At 42.8% G+C, this 19,117-nt stretch overlaps 1 protein-coding gene across 1 annotated transcript in view; it reads right to left on the bottom strand.

Moving 5' to 3' along the window:
• LOC104493963 (choline transporter-like protein 5) overlaps nucleotides 1-12,780 on the bottom strand; it is a 46,939-nt gene extending 34,159 nt beyond the window's left edge. The window contains exons 1-2 of the mRNA XM_010136735.1: nucleotides 12,744-12,780; nucleotides 7,538-7,586 (exon numbers count right to left, since the gene is read on the bottom strand). Coding sequence (XP_010135037.1) covers nucleotides 7,538-7,586; nucleotides 12,744-12,780 — 86 coding nt within the window. The remainder of the gene's footprint in view (nucleotides 1-7,537; nucleotides 7,587-12,743) is intronic.
• Nucleotides 12,781-19,117: the final 6,337 nt, after the last annotated feature.

A 19,117-nucleotide genomic window follows, 5' to 3' on the forward strand; every position in this document is an offset into this window, starting at 1 on the left:
TGACCTCGGCACAAAATTCTGACCCAGAATGCTTGGCCTCATTTAATGCAACAAAAATATGCTCTAGGGAGCGGACAAAAAAAGCCCAACGTATTGTGGAGATCGACATCTCCTTCTACAGACAAGTAATCACAGAACAGCACTCTCCGCTCAGAAACTGAGGCAGTGCATAAACCGACAGTATTCAGTTAAACTACTGTCTTCTACTTACTGCTCTGCACACTAAGGTCAGGCAGGCAGGGAGTGGAGACATGGACCACTAGGATAATCTTTCTCCAGTGCCTGACCTTGTTCAGAGCAGTTCCAGGAGTGTGATGAACATGAAGCACGACACTCCCAAGCAAGCACCAGGTCAGTACATGCTTGTGGTGACCATCAACTCCAAGGGCTCCACTGGGGTGAGCAGTTCTCTCCTTCACAAGCCAACTTCACAAGCCTTAGTTTCTAAGGACAAGTGGAAGCAAAACAGTTACCATTCCCCTGGTCCTTGCAGGCCTCACTGGTTAACAAACAGTTGCAGCTAATGGTCTCGCCAGGATTTAATTTGCAAGGGAGTGAATTTCTCATAAAAGGGTGCGCTGCCTAGAGCCTCCTTATCTGAAGGATTTCAGTTGCTGTTCTTATTTACCACGTCCTGCTTATCTGACACGGTGTTTGCGGAGAATGGGTCATATAACCTAAAGATGCATGAACTGTAACCACTCCATCTGAGCAGGGTTCACGTTCACAGAGCCTGCCAGTGCTGCTCTGGACTGCCTCCACAGCTGTAGTTACAAACTGCTGCTGTTCTGACCTGATCAGAATCCTGTGCCACTTTTCCATGACAGATGGGCGAGCAACAATCACCCCAGAGAAGCTAACACGTGCTTCCAGTTAAAGGATGACCTTCATAAAATGAGTGACATCCACCTCTACTTGAGTGCCCATGCGAGGAGCCACATGGACATAAGCTGAATCTTGACAGTAAAAGGAACCTTAGAACCCAAACTCCAGCTGACACAGTCATTTTTAGTCTATTTTCCAATTGAAGTTTCCTTACAGAGGACCATTACTCTTCAACATAAAGGAGATGAAGATGGCAGATCTTTCAAACAGTTGGAGAACTTGAAAAGTGTTTCCAGGTGTGGGAAAGGAATGAAAAATCCTGTACCCTTTTCCAGAGAGACACAGTTTTAACATCTCACTGAAATACAATTTTAGCGAGGCCAAGGTGGTACAGGATTCAAGGTCAGCATGGTAGCAATCTGAGGAAGGACAACCACTAGAACCAGAAGCAGTGATGCTAAAACAATGCTGCTCACTTTCCCAGCCTCTGTTCAGAAGGACCTTTGACACTGCTCAAGCTTGGCTCTCACCCCATCAGAGCCATTTTTGAGAGGTACAATATCTCATTTAGGGTTTCTCAGGAGAAATAGGGCAGTTTAATTACAGCTCCTATAGTGTCTCTGTTCTTTGTGATACACAAACTTCTCTGCACAGTACCTAGGAAAACTCGCCGTTGCCAACTATTTGCCAGCAAACCTGCTTCTTCTGTTTGTTTCAGGCTAAGAAGGCAGAGCAAAACCACTTAGGAGACTGAACTGCTAAACTGAACCCAGAGGAAGATGGATTACTGGCACTACGATGATGAGAGCAGGAACTGGAAACGCTGCTTATCGCACTGGCTCTAACAGCCTGTCTTACAGACCATACTTCAATAATTGTGTGTAAACATCCAAAGATTAATGAGAAAACACACTTGACATTTCTTATGGAACAGATGATGAAAACACTAAAAATGGTTTTGTTCATAGTCAGTGTTGGAAATTTTGAGGGATTTTGGTACTTTTTAGATAACCAGATTCGATAACCTGATCCAAAACACACTGAGTCTATGTATTGGAACACAGGAGTTTCCATAGAGATAAACTGCTGATAAAACTGCCAGATCCATCATTTTCAGCTGATGTAATAAAAGACACTCATTTGGTTAAGTGCACATTGCAGGCTCCCACATCACCTTTTACTGCTTACTGCTGTCATTTAGCTTAATTTCCTGGAGCCTGATTTGCTTTCCCCCGTCTCTAGGAACACACTGGCTTCTTGCCTCCTCTCGCTGTGTCGGATGCGGCACACATGCTAACACCACTTTGCGCACGTGTAATGGCATCCTGGCAAATAAATGAATGCAAAGATAAAACCATTCCCACAGAGCGTGGGTGCATAAAAGCCATTGATTCACTGACAGTTCATGCACTTAATCATTAACGACTGACTAGAACCTCTCTCTATTTGGCAGTTTCATGTCCAATCTGTCACAAGTGCAATTTTGCTCAAGATGCTGCACCAGAAGCTACGACGTTTATTAGTAAAACAGCACTAGCAGCATATGGGCACCTACAAACCATGTTGAGCCTGGCACTGCGCAACCACAGAGCAAAGTGAGGCTCAAGGTGTCCACAGCCTGAGTGCCAGGTCACCACTTTCAATTCTGCTGACCACTAATATCCTCGCTTCTGGGTTCACCCTTCCTGCTCAACTAAGCTTGTGTTTTGAGACTTCCCTAAATCACGCTGTGTCAGGGTGATGTTACCCTACGCCAAACAATGCCATGAATAGCTCTGAAGACCCCTTTCTTTGCTGGGGCAGGAGTGAGAAGCAAGATCTGCTATACAAATGGGTATTTCTATCAGCACAGTGACATTGTGGGTGCTATCCTGCACAGATGAACAAATATGCAAGGAGCCCATAAACAAAATGTTTGGAGAGAAAGTCCCTCTAAAAATCCCCCATGAATTGCCACTTCTACTGTGGAGGCCAGAATTGCACAGAAAAAGATACCGATACAAGTTTTCACCTTTTCCATCAACTTAAATTCTGCATTTTCTTAATGAGTGTGACTGATCTGCACTGACAGGCAGATCTTAGTTACAGGCACCATGTCTGAGGAAGTATTGTCTATTCAGAAGTTTTATTTCTGAAAACTCAAATTTTGATATCTACAAGTGACCAACATTTGTAGACACTCTACGCCCCAAACTAGAAACATGAAATTAAGACTCAAAGGAAAATGTAGGCTTTGCCACTCATATTAGCGAGTGCACAGAACATCATGTTGATGCAGACACCACCATGTAATACAACATCTATGGACCAATAAAATACCCGTGGAAAGAAAAATAATCTTATGTTCTACCAATATTTATCTATGGTAGACTTCAGTGTAGTCTAAGTAACATCTTTAGCAGGCTATTTAGTTCAAAAAGCAGAAAGGATAATTTAAATGTCAGAACTGTTTATTAATTCAATATTGACCCACAGTATCAAGTGATGTGCCATGTAGTTACCTGAGTGACACATCTGTATTTGTGACAAGGTGAAGTTTGTACTGCTAGTTAAGGTCAGGAATTTTTATTGTTTTTTTTTCAAGCTCTTAAAGACACCTAAATGATTATGGAAAATTACTGATACTCCATTTGCTTGAGAACCCATTAGCTACATTTTCTAATCACAGAGGAAGAGGTGATCTTTGACTTAACACTGAATTTCTAGAAAAATGTTGAACAATTAAAGATAGTCCAGGAGATGTCGGGAGTTTTTAAAACATAATAATAAAAAAAAAAAAAAATCTATCTAATGAGCAAGAGGAATATGAGAAAAACCCAAGAAACTACACAGAGGAGGGAGAAAAATAACACGGGGGAAGAGAAAGAGTAAAGACAAACTGCGAAATTGGAAGTAAGCTGGAAGTGTGATTTACTAATTAGATTTTGCCAAAGCAGGTTATAAAAACATGCTGTGGTTGTTGTACTGACTGTGTAAAATCCCTTAGTGGAATCTGGAGAAAATCTAAATGTAGGAAAGCAGTTTGGTTTACACCCAAAGTGGTATAATTGCATTAAGAGAAGGAGCAGCTCATTTTCGCCCTGTCTGATGGTACCTGACTGATCTATCCACAAACATACATAAGGTGATGGTGGTAGAAGAAACGCTTTTTTATTCCTAAAGAAGCATAACACATACTTGACTAAACTCCACACGAATCCTTAACTTTACAAGCCTTCCCCACAACATTCCCTGCTTCATCACGGCATGAAATACTGACACCATTCAACAGAGCCCCCCTCTCATGTGACAAATGTGCCTGATGTCCAGCATTAGAGACCACCTCAATGCCAATGGGTGAAGTGAGCAGACAGCTTCAGGGCTGAGACACTAGACAAGTATCCATACGTTCAGAAACTGAGAGGTGCCCCTTACTCATTTCCGAGGGGTGAGCCTCTGGGGACAGGGAAAGATGGCTTGGAGGAAATATCTGCCTTTGAGGAATCAGAAGTGGCTTAGACTTAAAATACAATGTGCTAGATTTTCTCTTTTCTGAATTCAGTTAAACCCATCATCAGGTCTGGCTGAGGAAGGTGTACGTCCCCAGCTCGACCAGCAGGGAACACCAGGACTTTCTGTTTCACTCTAGGAAGTTGTCTGTGAAAACGCTACATCATTTTGAGCTGCGAAATTACAGAGCTGTTGCTTCAACCTTAGGCACTTGGTGGATACAATACATAAAACTTTTCAAGTATTTTCTGGTAGGAATGCACATAGATAAACACTTAATAACACCCCTAAACTATCACTTAAGTTCATTCCTATACACTGTGTGTACAAAGTCTCACTGGCAGTAACATATTCTTCTCAAATGAGGATCAACTCCCTAAAGAGACATTTCCATCTATTTCTAAAATTATTTCAGAAAGGAAGAGAGAAACAGATCTTGTGTAGACAAGAACAGTGTTCAGTGTTGTGTTCAAGTGCGAGCACCACAAGGCTGCAGTGTTCTTCTCTGTCACAAATACTCTGCTGAGAAAGATAAAATTGATAAATCATCTGCGGTTCTCTAATTTATTCTTCTCACTGAGGATAGTAAATGCTAGTTTGGAACTTACTCTCTGTGTTACACTTACATCTGGAAAAACACTGACAAATTGCCCAGGATTTCTTAGATGCTTTCTGAGCAATTTCACTCTACTTGTAAACTACTGAACCTTCTAAGTGGTAACAGACGTGCTTTCACCTGCAGCACCAGCTATTACGTGAAATGAAGTCCAGCCAGATTGTTGCAGGAGGTTTTGTAATGAAGAAGGATGTTTCAGAACTACTTTTAAGTTAAAGACAATCCACTTTTTCAACACGTTTCCACTGTATGCTGATTTCTGTGGAGAACAGAGGCAGACAGTTCTGGACAGTGCAGAGTGAGGATGGAAAGGACTGCAGTATGAAGTCACACCAATAAAACACATCATCTTGATAACATCATTGTGGATTGTCATGAGTTGGTTGGCTCAGAGCCAACCAACAGAGTCATTGCCTTTTAATCCTTTTGAATAAAAAGATGTTTGCATGAAATACACCCAACTCCACATACAGCCCCCTTGAGAATGATGGTACTAGCAATGCACTACATGTTGCCTTCCTGAATGCTACTTCTACCTGCCACTGTTCAACACTTTAACGACTGGCAGCAGCTCTGTTCTACATTAAAAAAATCAGAGTTTAGTAAAGTGAATCTCCCTGGAAAGGATTCATCTGACAGGGCTGTGGGAGTAATCCACTCTTTAATGGACATTAATACACCACTACTAAGGCTTGTATTGTTTCTCAGTTTTTCATACTTGTAGTGGTTTGGGGGATAGATTGGTGCTCAACAGCTTCACAACATCGTTTCTGTTCTGCAGCACCTCCAAAAACGCATCAGCTTCAGCAGTCACGGCGATGGTATGTGACCTTTTCCAGCTGTGTCCTGACCTGTCAGTGCAGGTATGTACAATTTGCAGCTTATGTCCCTAGAAAGCCATCCTCTCCATTCTTCAGAAATGGAGACAAACTTGTACCCTGATCCACGAAAACTGACAATGAAATCAGGAGCAGGACAAATTATTTTATCAGCAGAAAGCAAAGACAGGCATTTCCCCACCCACACTGTACACAGTTATGCCAGATACACCAAGGCACACAAACAGCTCTGTCCCCACCCACATACCCACGTACGCTTTCAGCTTCTCCTACAGAGAAGTGAGAAGCCCCAAAGTCAGAAACAAATTCAGGGAAGATGTCCATTTTCCTTCTGTTGAGCACTCTGGAATATTTTCTGAGAAGGCACTTTGTCCATAGGAACTAGATAGTCTTCATTTGCTTGAAAGACTGTGTTTTCTTCATCATTTAAACTTAGTAATTTGAAAAATGAATTAAAAAAAAGAAACAGTTCATTCACTGTCTTAAAAGAATATTTTAAAAATTATTCCTTATTTTTAGTAGTAGCATGAGTTATTAAAATAGTAAACTTCAAGGGCTTGTCTATGGTGTACTGCAGAGGGCTGCACTGAGGTCCCCAAAAGGTCAGGCAGGTCGTTTGAGTGCCTTGCAGAATTGGTACGTTGAATCTAAACTCGAGCGCAGCTCATTGCGTGGTACACTCAACAAGCAGCAGGGCAGACATCACTGCCTTATGGTCTGCACAATGAAGCTATACCCTTAACGTTTAGGGAACTGATCTTTTTTATGCTGTTTCCAACCCTACTACCTTGCCAAAGCATTACCAAATGCCCTGACTGCAGGGGGCATGGTAGTGCTGCACGGTGTTCATTCAGTTGTGGTTTTAAGAAGGTCCTGTGCAATGTGTGATCAGAGCAGCACATACCTGGAACTGCAGCAGCGGTCACAGCAACTACACAGATCTAACAGCCAGACTGCAAGAACAGCTTTTACTCTCCGGATCACACAGTAACAGCCAAACTAAGAGAAGTCCTCCTGGCATACCTTCACCAGAGTTTCACCACTCCTCATGCACTGGAGCGAAAGGCACAGTAACAAACTGCTCAAAAACACCATTAAATGGCAGTACTTCAGGATCCAGCTCTCCACAGCACTGTAAGTAGCTTCACTCACTTCAGAGACACTCTCTATACCAGTAAAACCTGTTCAGTAAGGGTTTCAGGGCTGTGTCTCTCCAGCAGCCAGCCACATCACTGACACACTTCACTGCGGTCACTGTCCCGGCACTACCGATGTCTTGCCAGGGGTCCAGCCTGTCAGCCAGCCACAGCACAGACGTGATGGTGCACACCCAGGCATCCTCTGGAGAGAACTAAGTCAGTCCCTCGATGAAGTGACTGTGGGAGCAGGAAAACCAGCTGCAAACTGAAGAATAGAGTGCGCCAGTGTTCCAGTTCTGCGCTGGATGGAAACAAGGCAGCCCACATCACATGGCCATTGCACCCCAGAACACAGCACCGCCTCACATGGTCCTCCTTATATCAGCACAAGGTAAGACAGCAGGTACTAAACAACGTGAGGCACACAGAATTGGCATTCACACTGAAAGAACTGAAGAGGAGACAGTTAAATATTCCCCCGTAATCACACATCCTCAAGGGTGGTAAGGATTGTCTTCTGGATTCAAAAGAATTGCAGCATCAAATTTACAAGTTTTGTTAACAAAATTTTTTATCCTCTGTTCACTGCAAAACCAAAAGAATTAAGTAGACTGAGTTAAGATATTTACCTGTTATGAATAGGTCCTCTGAACTTTGGGTCAAATTTCCTTGGTTCACCTGCATTTAAAATAAAACAGTATAAAAATATGTCCTTATTTAAAATAAAATCTACAGAGAGGGGGGTGTTAACAGCAGTCTTTGAAGAACATCTTCCATATATGCCTATTTAGTCAGTTCGGTTAAAATCTGTTCATGCAGACAGTATCAGTAGTTCACCATTACAATTACCTTGTTTTTGTAAATGAGATCAAAGTTTTTTTTCTCCTGGCTTAAAAACTTTGAGGGCCTCACAGTTACCACACGATAAATGACCTTTAATGTACATCCTATCTCTGCACCTATGCACAGCACTCATGGTAAAAGGTTGCTGATATTTGAGATACAAGGACTATGTCTCACAGTCACACGCTAGGTGTGTTTGGCAGCCAGTGAGCAAACCCACCTTCCTGGAGCTACAGCCTACCAGGCTTCTGATTTTCCTCCAGAAGAACAGTTCTGAGTCATATCTGTACTTAATGTTATATTTACAGCCTTCCAGAGTTATTCTTACTTCCCACTGCTTTGGTTAAAGCACTTTCTAGAGACAGAGTTGGAGGTTTGCCCTTTTGCATTGGGCTTCTCAGCACACGAAGCGTGGCTGGAGAGCTGGGGACTGCAGAACTGCAGTGCTGACCTTGCGCTACACTACCCCAGGCAGGCAGAGCGAGCGCACATGCTGCTCCACAGCCTGAGATGAGGCAGAGTGCCGCGAAGCAGGCAGAGGGCACCTGTTTCCAGGATCTTCTCTAACTCTAGTGGATGCACCCACCACAAACCCCACAGCAGGAAGCAGAGCAGGTTTTAAGGCTGGTTACACGTACATCCCTGAACATGGTCGTTACTTGGTATGAATCTCAGAACAACTAGAAGGTCAAGTCAGGTCCCCCTTAGAAATAGGCAGCAACATCTGGCCAGTGTTTACCGATGGAAGGAGTCGAACATGATGCATTTTCTTCACGGTGCTGGTTAGCATTGTTCCCATTGATTCACTTCACACATAAGCAAACTGTATTAATAAACTGCTAAACACTAACCCTCCAATCTGGCCCTCACAGGTGGACTGGAGCCAGATTAGTTACAGTATGCCGTCACTTGGGAAAGGGTAACAAAAATTTATAGCAGAATTTTAAAGTTTCAAATTATTGTATGAAGAGAAAGAAGCAGTCCTGCATTCAACAGACCAGGGTGTGGATTCCCCTTTGAAGCCTGCAATTCAGCTTCACAGGATTTTTTTTTTTTTTAAGTTCAGTAATTATGAGGATTTACTGAACCAAACTTTGTGCAATCAAAAATTACTTCCTTATTCAAATGTCAATGTTACAATGAAAATTACTGTTTCAGAGCTCTTCCTCGTTGCCTTCTTAAGGATCTCCTGAATATACTTGGTATTAAAGGGTGTTACTAGTGTAAGCTTTCCCACACCCACAGGAAAAAAAAAGTTTCTTTAATTAGAGAAGAATTCAAAAGCAGAATTCACTTATTAACTAAATGCCAGACTTTGTTCTTGGTTTGTATCAGAAAAACTTTATCAAAATACACACTGACCAGTACAATAAACAGAGCAGATAACAAAATTCTATTTGCCCTTCATCTGAGGTATTCAGGCAGAACTCACCAAGCTTACCAAGCTCCTAACAATTCTATTTTAACACAGAAGAGATTGGGAAAGCTATATCTCTGGAGGAGCAATGTGTGCCAGCAATGCTGGGGAGTGGAAGATGTAAGTTATGCTGTTACACAGGTACCACAGGAAATCAGCACAGCCCAAAAAGCAAGTGCACCTCACACATTACCTAATGCTGGATTTCCAAAACCTGTATTTCAAAGAACCTTTCTGTACGGAAATTTCTACAAAATAAGTAATTCTACAAAACCATTCAGAGCCTACAACATTACTCCCTGTTGACAAGTCCTGGCCATAAGGCATACCGAAGTGAACCCGGGTTCATCGCTCACGCAGGACCCACGGTTAGCATGTACAAACAGTTGCACCAGATCACAAGAAAGATCCATGGAGCCCGCACCTCGAGTCTAACAAGGGGCCACAGTGAAGACCTGAGGAGAAATGCAAAATCCAGGCAAACACGGGGTATTTTCCTAAAATCGACATTGCAGAGATTGCAACTGCACTTTTCTGAACCAAAGGCCATGACTTGGTATTTACCAGTTGTGGGGGAATTTCTTTCTCATTCATTTCCTAACTCTACATTTAACTCTCATACACGTTATCAATCTGCAATGCCCTACATCTCGGAGTACAACAGGTTAATGAAGCACTACCTCCTTCCACCTGTTGCAAGCTCGCCGTCAGTCAGCTCCAAGCCGTGCGACAGCATGGCATGCTATGAATACCTGAACAGGCTATTATATTCCTCTTTACTTGTCTGTCTTCAGGAGTCCTAGTCTGTTCAGTTGTTTCTCATACATAAGCCATTCCATACTTCTGGTCATGCTCACACTCTTTTTCTGTACCATTTTCAGTGCGACTACATTTCTCTGGAGAAGGAAGGGCCAGAACTGCACAGAATATTCACAGCAAATACTGGCTGTGATTTACACAATCATATAATGACTTTATGTGATCTCAGTCCATTTCTAGTCATTCTTTCTCACAGTCTACTTGCTTTTGGGGGCAAGTACTTCCACTGAATCATCCAGTACGACCCCAAGTTCTCACTCTCAAATGTTAGTATTTAGCTCAACCCCACTACTGGAGGAGCTTATTCTCCAAAGCCATTCAACATCTTCCTTAACAACTTCAGCAATGAAGCAGAATGAATGCTTTGAAACTGAGCAGGTGACAAGAGTTAAAATACCTCTGGAGAGAAAATCAAAGGGATTTTCATAAACAATTTAATTCAAAGTGACTTTCACAAACTGACAAAAGTTATGAAGACAAACTCCATTCACAAATCCACGCAGAATAACTGCTTTCAACCACACTGGGAAGAAGAACCCTGAAGGATTGTGGCAACTGCAAACAGGGAATGAGTCAGTAAAGCGATGTCTTTGCAGAAAGAAAAAAAGCACAACTCGTTCTAGAAGTGTGAGCCTGACTGGAAGTCACTGTTCATTGTGTGTGGGACGTGTAAAGCCTCAGCTGAAAAACTATTTCTAGATCGTGGCACGAGAATTTCAGAAGATACAGACAGACTGGAGAGAGCAGGACTGATCAAAAAGACGACATGAAGAGATTTACAAAAAGCAAACTTCAATGACTGTGATAGGGGAACGAGGGAGGGAGCACCAAACAACAGTCTTCAAATACCACAGAAAACAACCGTGATCAGTTCTCTCAGCTTCACCTATCGACAGAGACGCTAACTTCGCTCACAGCAAAGGGGTTTCGATTAGGCGTTAGGAAACCTGTCAGAACACATGGGCAGTTACGCACTGGACCAGGTTTTCCAAGCATCCGTCTGAACTCTCCTCACCCAAAGCCTTACGAATGGATTAGTCAAATATGTACTAAGAAGAGAATAGGAAAATGTGCCATGTCTCAGCACCGAGACAGCCAGCTGGACCTCCGGAAGCCCATCCAGCCCCACATTGTTTAACTGTCTGCTGACAGCCAGCTCAGACCTAGCACGTCCCAAATGCTGGGGTTTACCTTTTCTCACACCTCATGCACTGCTTACTTTCCAGATAGAAAGGAGTGATTTCTGATCACCTTAGCATGTCAAGACGCTAGACTTTCAATAACACAGTAGACTTTCAGCAAGGAAGCCATACACTCATATTTTGCTTACAGACCTTTCTCCAATCAGTCTGTGCTGTACAGAGAAAGCTTGTTGACAGGAGCCTCTCCTGAGCTTCCAGAATGTCTCCTCCATTAAGCAGAATGGTTTTATAATGTAACCAGCTGGGAGATGCAATGGGTTCCCACAAGTGTCCTCCTTTCCAGAGCAAGAGCATTATTAACAGAGTGCCTGTCACCATAAGTGGCTCACGTTTTGTTATTTATGTCATACCTCCGTGCTTCTGAAAACGCGTGACACAAGATACAAGTGTAGTAGGTGAACACCACAATCCCGCTACAATGGAAACTAGTGTCTGCTAACCAACAGGCAGGGAAATAAAACAAAGCACTCCAGACAAGTTCCAATTCAAACAGAGACTGCCATCTCCACCAGGCAAGAAGAGGGATGCTGTGAGGTAGTAACAGTCATTAACAGCAGTAAAACTGTTGCAGTACCGCAAACTTCTTCCAAGAGCTGCTCCTCACTGCCAGCTGCCAGTGGCACTGCTCAAACTGCCCTCCTCTGTCACAATGCTCCTGGTACAAACCCACTGCAGACCACGGCACTGCACACAGGAAAAGGTAACTATTCAAGGGTAAAATACACTGAGATTCACTGAGGGAAGAAGTCTGTAGCATCACTAGAATACTAGCATATTCCTTACTCAAACACATGACACAGCAACTGTGATCATAGTTCCACGGAACAGTAAGAAAAAAAAGGCACTTCATTATTTTTCTACATTAGATATCAAATTCCCTACTGAATTACTATTGCTCTATAAAAATTGAGAAGATTCTTTGGGGGTGAAGTGGGAAATATTTATGTTGTTAGTATTTACATAGCTCCTGGTAAAAGCAAACCAATTCCTTAGCTATAAAAGTCCAAACGTATTGAGAAAGCAAATTCCAAGCTTTAGGAGTTTGGTAGGCATAAGGAAGAAAGCAGCAGTGTGGGATAATGACTGTCACTTTCTTGCTAGGATTAAAAACTGACATGATATTCACTCTTTGCCGATGAGACAGATCTATTTCAGGGGCTGCTTTATAAAAGGAAACTTCTGCACATTAGATTATAATATCATTACAAGAAATACTTCTCAAGATATTTCATTTATCAATTCTGACTTCAAACAGCATATGAATTTAATTGTTGCACTTTATCACTGCAGTAATTTAAAAAAGCAAATCTAAATTACTTATCTAAAATAAAAATCGACAATATATATACAAAGCTTGCCTTTGATCTGCAATTTAAATAAACTTGCAAATGTCACACTGGAAAAGAATTAGAAATTGCTAATAATTGAAGAAGTTATAGAAAACCATTTGGGGCTGGATCTAAGCCCACTGAAGTCAACTGAAACCACAGAGTTGAAATAAATGAGCTCTAGGTCAGGCGCTTACGAGTTCTCGTAGCAAAGCAGGCAAATTACCGTGTTTTCCATAGTAGTTTTCTTCATGTCTATCCATGTCACTGCACCTAGATCCCTTCAGCAAGTGTCACACCAACCGTGGACTCCCGTGTTGTCAGCACACTTTCCCCAACAAGCACAGCCACACAAGGATACTACTTAAACAGATTTTAAATAAAGCGGAGTGTCACGCACTTATCCGGTGCGAATGGAAATGCAGGAAGCAGGCAGGCCTGTCTGCGAATAGAAAGTCGCCACTCAGTGCCTTCCCCACCCACCGCAAGCCAGGCTGACAGCCGAGGAAGAATGGCTCTTACAGCTTCTCCTAATCTACGAGGTGTAAGCAGGAAGGGAAATGCCTGCACCCCAACACCTCTTGTTGAATCACCCCACATGGGTCAATGCAACCGAAAAAATTACTGATGATTTGCTGACTGGGGATAAGGGATCACACGGTCAGTGATTACTGTGCTTTTGCAGCCCACGCGGCTGTGACAGAAAACAGTCTTTACATGTCACAACTGGCCACATGTCTCCTCTTCTACACATGTGGGCAGCTCCCAAAGCACAAGACATGCAAGCAGGAAAACCAGGATCTACTCAGATGCTTCAAAGTCTATAAAGTAAACTGCTGTATATTGAATTTCCGTTCTTGTCAAGTGGAACATTTGCCCATAGAAGCAGTCATATTTTACTAAATCATTTTCCTCATAAAAGGTGCATTTCATATTTCTGCATAGCACTAAAGTGCAGAACAGAAGAGTTAGCGCTAGGAAGTCTCAGCATTAATTTAGGTCCTGTAATGGCTATATAGTGAAAGGAAGTACAAGGCATTATAGTTAGTACGTGCATCCGAAAGCCTGAAGCCATTAAAAAAAAAAGAAAAGAAAAGAAAAACCCCCAAAACCTAGCAACCTCTCCTCTCCTTTTAGCCACAAAGGAACAGGATCCCTGTGTGGTGATCCCGACCAGTATGAAATTGCCATTCGCCGTGGAATGACGAGGACACCGATTCTGCTGTGCTCCTATTCAAGTCCGCAGCTCTGACGAAGGCTCTTCAGTAAACCTCCATACAGCACAGCAGCAGAGGGCCCCGAACAGACGGTGCTGAACACAGATGTACAGCAACTGACGGTGGTGTTTGGCCAGCAAGACATTACCCAGCTCTAATGAAAGACTATTTCTACTTCAGTAACTAGTAGTTTCTTCAGGTTTCTTCCTTGGTGTTTGGTCAACAGTTACATCTGCCTGCGGATAGAATAGCTGTGGCTTAAGAGAATAAAAATTAAGAGAATAAAACCAAATTGTTAAGAAAAGTGTTGGAGCAGTATATGTGTGTGCTGCTTCCCCCTCCTGGAGTGAACAGGTATGTTCAAGTAATTAAAAGCATTCCTGGAAGAGGCCTCAGCAATAATAATGCCTCCTTCAGGGCAAATGTACACCATCAGAATTCAATGCTCAAAGATACAAGTGCACAGGCCAACAGATTAGGTTGATGATAAATGCTCAGGGTGGTATTAGGATTGAATGAGACCCTATTCAGCATCCCAGCTGATGTTTGTCTAAAAAACCATACAAAGAATTTGACGCTCTGTCCTTCTGTTCTGGGTTGGAGTAGGACAAAACCAAAATAGCACCAGTGAACAATTCATCTATCCCTTTCAGAAGCAAAAACTTCTTGAACATATATGAAAGCCTCAGTTTTGCAAGGTTTAAAGTCTGATTTTGCAAAGAATCCAAACAATTGTTTGAGATGTACTACTGTTTAGTAGCAGTCAATTTAATTTTAATTACAGATTTTTTTTTAGGCAATCTTAATCTACCTTGTCAGTCACGTGCAATGTTCCTTATATAGAAACAGCCTAATGATCCAAGTAATATAAAATAACTACTACTGCAGGACACAAACGTGTAGGAGCAGTCTATTAAGTCAAAAGGATGACATTAGTATAAAAACAGCTCTTCCAGTAAGTCTTGTAGCTGGTTTACAGGTACACAGGTTGTTTTCCCTCTTTGAAAGATTCAGGTGTAACTTGTTTGTTATGAGGTCCTACACAGATACACACATAAATTTCAGTTACAATAAAAGCACACTTAGGACTCCTCTTTGGTGTAATAAACCGCACTACATCGCATCTCTCTTTGAACTATCTTTTATGCTGACAGTAGGAGCCTTGCTGCTTGTTGCTCCTTCAGCCCAACAAGCCAATGAGGGGATGTATACAATTCATCTTGAATTCCCTTTTTAAACCCCAAACAGACAAACTTCTCTGACTTGGGGTTGTGGGTTGGTTTTGTTTCTTTCCCGTTAGCCATTCATGCAGACACATTTTTTTTCCCAAAGAACAATTAAACATGTTCATCTTTTCAAAGTTGAAATACCAGCATAAAAACCTCCCTGAACGGATGTCACACGTTGAAATGTGAGTCAGCAATATCACTGCATTCAATAACTGTACTAGAGTTTTAATGCCTTGATCCTATATTAAACCACGAGCTAGATGATGTGTGTCATGCCTGCTGGAAACCTCGCGTGGTGGGAGAGACACCCTTGATGGTTTGCTGATGTGCCCACACATGCATTCGAGCTCTGGTACCTTGAGCATTACATGAATATCCAAAAACTAAGTAGAATATCTGCCTTTGCATTTGAAACATTCATTTAGGTTGAACAAAGTGGTAAAAATAAAAGCTATTTGGCACAATAAAATAACTTCAGAAATGGCAACATTAGATGATTCAAGTCCAGGCTAAAAAGGGACTCTGGGTTCTCACAGCTGAATCCACAGCTCTATGTCACTTCGGCCATCTAGTAACAGTGGAACAGAAGTCCATCAGAACAGGAACGCAGCATCCAGCCTGCTGAGGCAGGAGGTGATTAACTACCCGGTAGGAAAACACCAAATAAGTAAGTGCATCTTCAGCTTGGTTCTCTACTGGTACTTGGGTACCTAATTCTGGGAAAAATTCACAGCCCTTCGTCCTTGCCTGGAGTTTCTATTGAGAAACCAAACACGGCATTCGTCCCTTAAAAACACAGATGCCAGGAGAGATAGTGGTGCCTGTCTCCACTAAACAAATGGACTGCCCCACTCAGCATGCAAGAGATCCAAATTCAGAGCCACACTGCAGAACGGTGGGCTTGAAGATGCTCCCTTACACGTGAGCAGAACGGCACTGATAAGCAGCTGTAGGTCAGAAAGAAGACAACCGTGTATACGCTCGGGTAGCTCACAGCGGATGAACCAAGAATCCCGTTCCTACTCCAAAGTTAACATGTCACATACAGCCAGACCAGTAAGTTCTTTCTGGCCAACACCAAAAAAATACCATTTTTCTGTGCTTTAAGTGTTTTAACAAAAATGTATTATTATGCTCTTCTTTCACGGGCGCTTCCTTGCCGTGGGGAAGGAGCTTGTGTGCCCTTGTGAGGTTGAGAGCTGTGCTGGTGGTGGCATGTGCCTCCAGTGGGGTCTCCCAAGCCAGACAGGTCTCAACTGAAGGGTCAGACAAAGTGTGTCCAGGGGCAGGATGGGCTCACTAGCCTTCGGGCAACCATCCTAGGAGAAGGACAGCTCTGACTCCAAACCCGGGCAGATGGAGCTCGTTTAGCCCTGTAAGGCATCCATCTAAGAGAAGGATACTCCAACCAAACCTACGACCTGAGGACTTCGCTGTCACCGTCCAAGCTCGCTAGGCCCTGGCAGATGACCCTCAGGTGTAAAGGGTGGAGCTAGTTCCGCACACGCTGCGTCTCACCTAAAAAATCCACCGTGCAGGCCCAAAGGGTATACTCACTTTTGAAGTGTGGGGAAAACCCTTCCCAAATCTTCGTTTGCGAAGCCAAGCCATGATGATGATGATGACGATTATTACACCCTTACACAGAAGTTAGGGTTTTTTCCCTGCCAGATGCCAGAATTACTCTTATCATTCATCTTATTAGAAATTCCCAGAATGCAAAGCTTCAGAAAGATCTAACTGGTGGCTTGGATTGCATTGGCAGAAGTAATGCAAGAGGAGAGTTACTAACAGCAGATTTGCTCTGTCATATGACAAGCATCCAGATTTCAAAGCAAAACATTTTGCAAGAGGTTTTTGATCAACTCGCAAACCAGGAACTGCAGTACCAAACAGCAACCAGAACAGGCAAAATGTGACTAATGCCCAGTGCCATAAATACTCCAGTGAGCTGCACACCCCAGGGAACAGCTTCTCCTGGTGCTATATACATATGACTGCACTAGACCAGAGTGATCTCATTCCCTCTCCAGAATTTTCAGAAAGATTAACATACGGGGAAAAAGTTGTGGTTCAACAGCAGAAGACAGCAGTTGAAACGCTCTGTCTCCTACACTCTCACCCCTCCTGCACCTATTGCCTTGTCCTAATTAGTCATGTATCTGAAGAAGCATGACGTCCTCTGTGTCACAGCCACAGGACAAAGTGAATGACAACTCATCATACACCCAGCTGACTATCAGTTGGTCCAAGAATTGCGCCATGCTTTTTCCTGAGGTGGTGCCTGTACAATTAACATGTTGTCCGTGTTCACTTGAGATTGGACAAAACGTGGCAATCTGTTCGACGGGATCAGTTTCAAAGGTCCGCACCTAACATTCTCCTGATGCTAGCGATAGGGCCGGCTCCAAGGAGGATTCTGATATAGAGCAGTTATAAAAAAGCCAACCACGGAAAGAGGACTGACAGCGTATACAGTTAACACACTACAAGTTAACTGATCACTAAACCGCAATTCTGCCCAGCCATCAAGAATTCTGATAGCTCGTGAAGTTTTCCATGTCTCTAAACATCGAACACTAAGTTTGCCGGCAGTTTGGATCACCTACACAGCTTCATTAAGGCTTCCATTTCAATGTGCTCATTAGCTGCTCCCCCAAATTCTTCTTCAGTGATGCAGTACTGTCTCTTCTTTCACGTCCCAGCTTCCATTTCTCATTCTTGTTCTGGGACTACTGCAGCCACAAGTCCTGCCTCGATTCTTCTGCGGTTCTATGAGACATTTTGTCGAAGTGAGACTGGGCCCAGAAGACTGGGTGAACGCTAGAGAAAACCAAGCTGTTACCATGCCATTATGCTCGGTCTAACTGCTTTGTTAAATACCTCCTTCTCCCAACATTTTTGCTTACTAATCCAGTTAGGAAGGGTGCTTTGTCTTGAAACATACTCTCACGCTTTAGATAAAACAGCATCTAAAATACAGTCTTTGATGATGCTTTAACTGGAAAAAGTGATGTTTGGAATCATCAGGTGCTTCCCACCCAGGATCAGAAAATGCCAGAGGTTTCCATTTCCAGGCTGTTTTGCCCCAGTTGGTCCGGAATGACAGATGCTAGCCAACGATTCTTTTTCGTAGTTTAGTCTCTAGCCCCAACACTTTTTACCATTACATATCACTGCAACCTTTTATCTTACGCTGTAAAATGCTGCATGCAAATACCCCACCATCTGACACCGTTTCTGGGAATCATTAAAATAACGCTTTCACCCTCAGAAGGAGGGTATTATCTATCAGCATTTACCATTATTAATGAAACCACTGCACTGTTCCCAGGGAGAAAGAAAGTACAATTATACACATTTTTCAGATATACAAATGTCAGGTGGCAGAAACAAAAGCTGGATTATTCCGGACTTTGTGTACATCATTTATTTGCCACTATTTTATTTGTACAAATGCATTCAATAATTTTGCAAGCAAGGGGACACCAGAGCCACAACCTTCTGAATAAACCAGTGTCTGAGTCACAAAAGCCATCTTGAAACTGCAGCAATCAGAGCCTTAAGAGCAATGCACAGTTTGAAGACCTGTCCTCTCCTGCATACCAAGCCTCCTCTAATTTAAACCGAGAATGGCCAGCGGTTGTCCAGGTTTGGTTAGCTGAGCTTGTCTGTGAGCTAACAGTGAAAACCAGACATCAAAAATCCTAACATAATATGTCGTTAAAACGTCCAGCACAAAATGTACATGGCTGTCCTTTGTCTGACACTGTTGCACAATTCCAAATGTAACTGATGTTTAATTTTTCAGTCATGATTACTTACCCAGTTCTCAGAAGGCAAAACAGGTTCTATTCTTTCTTCTTCTTCTTCTTTTTTTTTTAACATTTAAAAATGCAGCCTGTGTCTTGAAAACACTTCAGGCAGCCAAATTTTAAAGACAGTTATCTCGGTTTTACCTCCCTTTTTTGGCTCTTCCTGTCTTGTAGACTGTTCCTGGTGTGTACTACGCCGTTCCTGGCATACTACACGTGTACTACGCCGTTCCTGGCATACTACACGTGTACTACTCTCCCATTTCAGCAGCCCTCTGGCAACGTGCCTACTGAGCAGCTGGTGAATTCACTATTACAACTAGGACCCCACGTTTAGGA

Source organism: Buceros rhinoceros, unplaced genomic scaffold, assembly GCF_000710305.1.
Source record: "Buceros rhinoceros silvestris isolate BGI_N320 unplaced genomic scaffold, ASM71030v1 scaffold9735, whole genome shotgun sequence".
NCBI classification, from domain to species: domain Eukaryota; kingdom Metazoa; phylum Chordata; class Aves; order Bucerotiformes; family Bucerotidae; genus Buceros; species Buceros rhinoceros.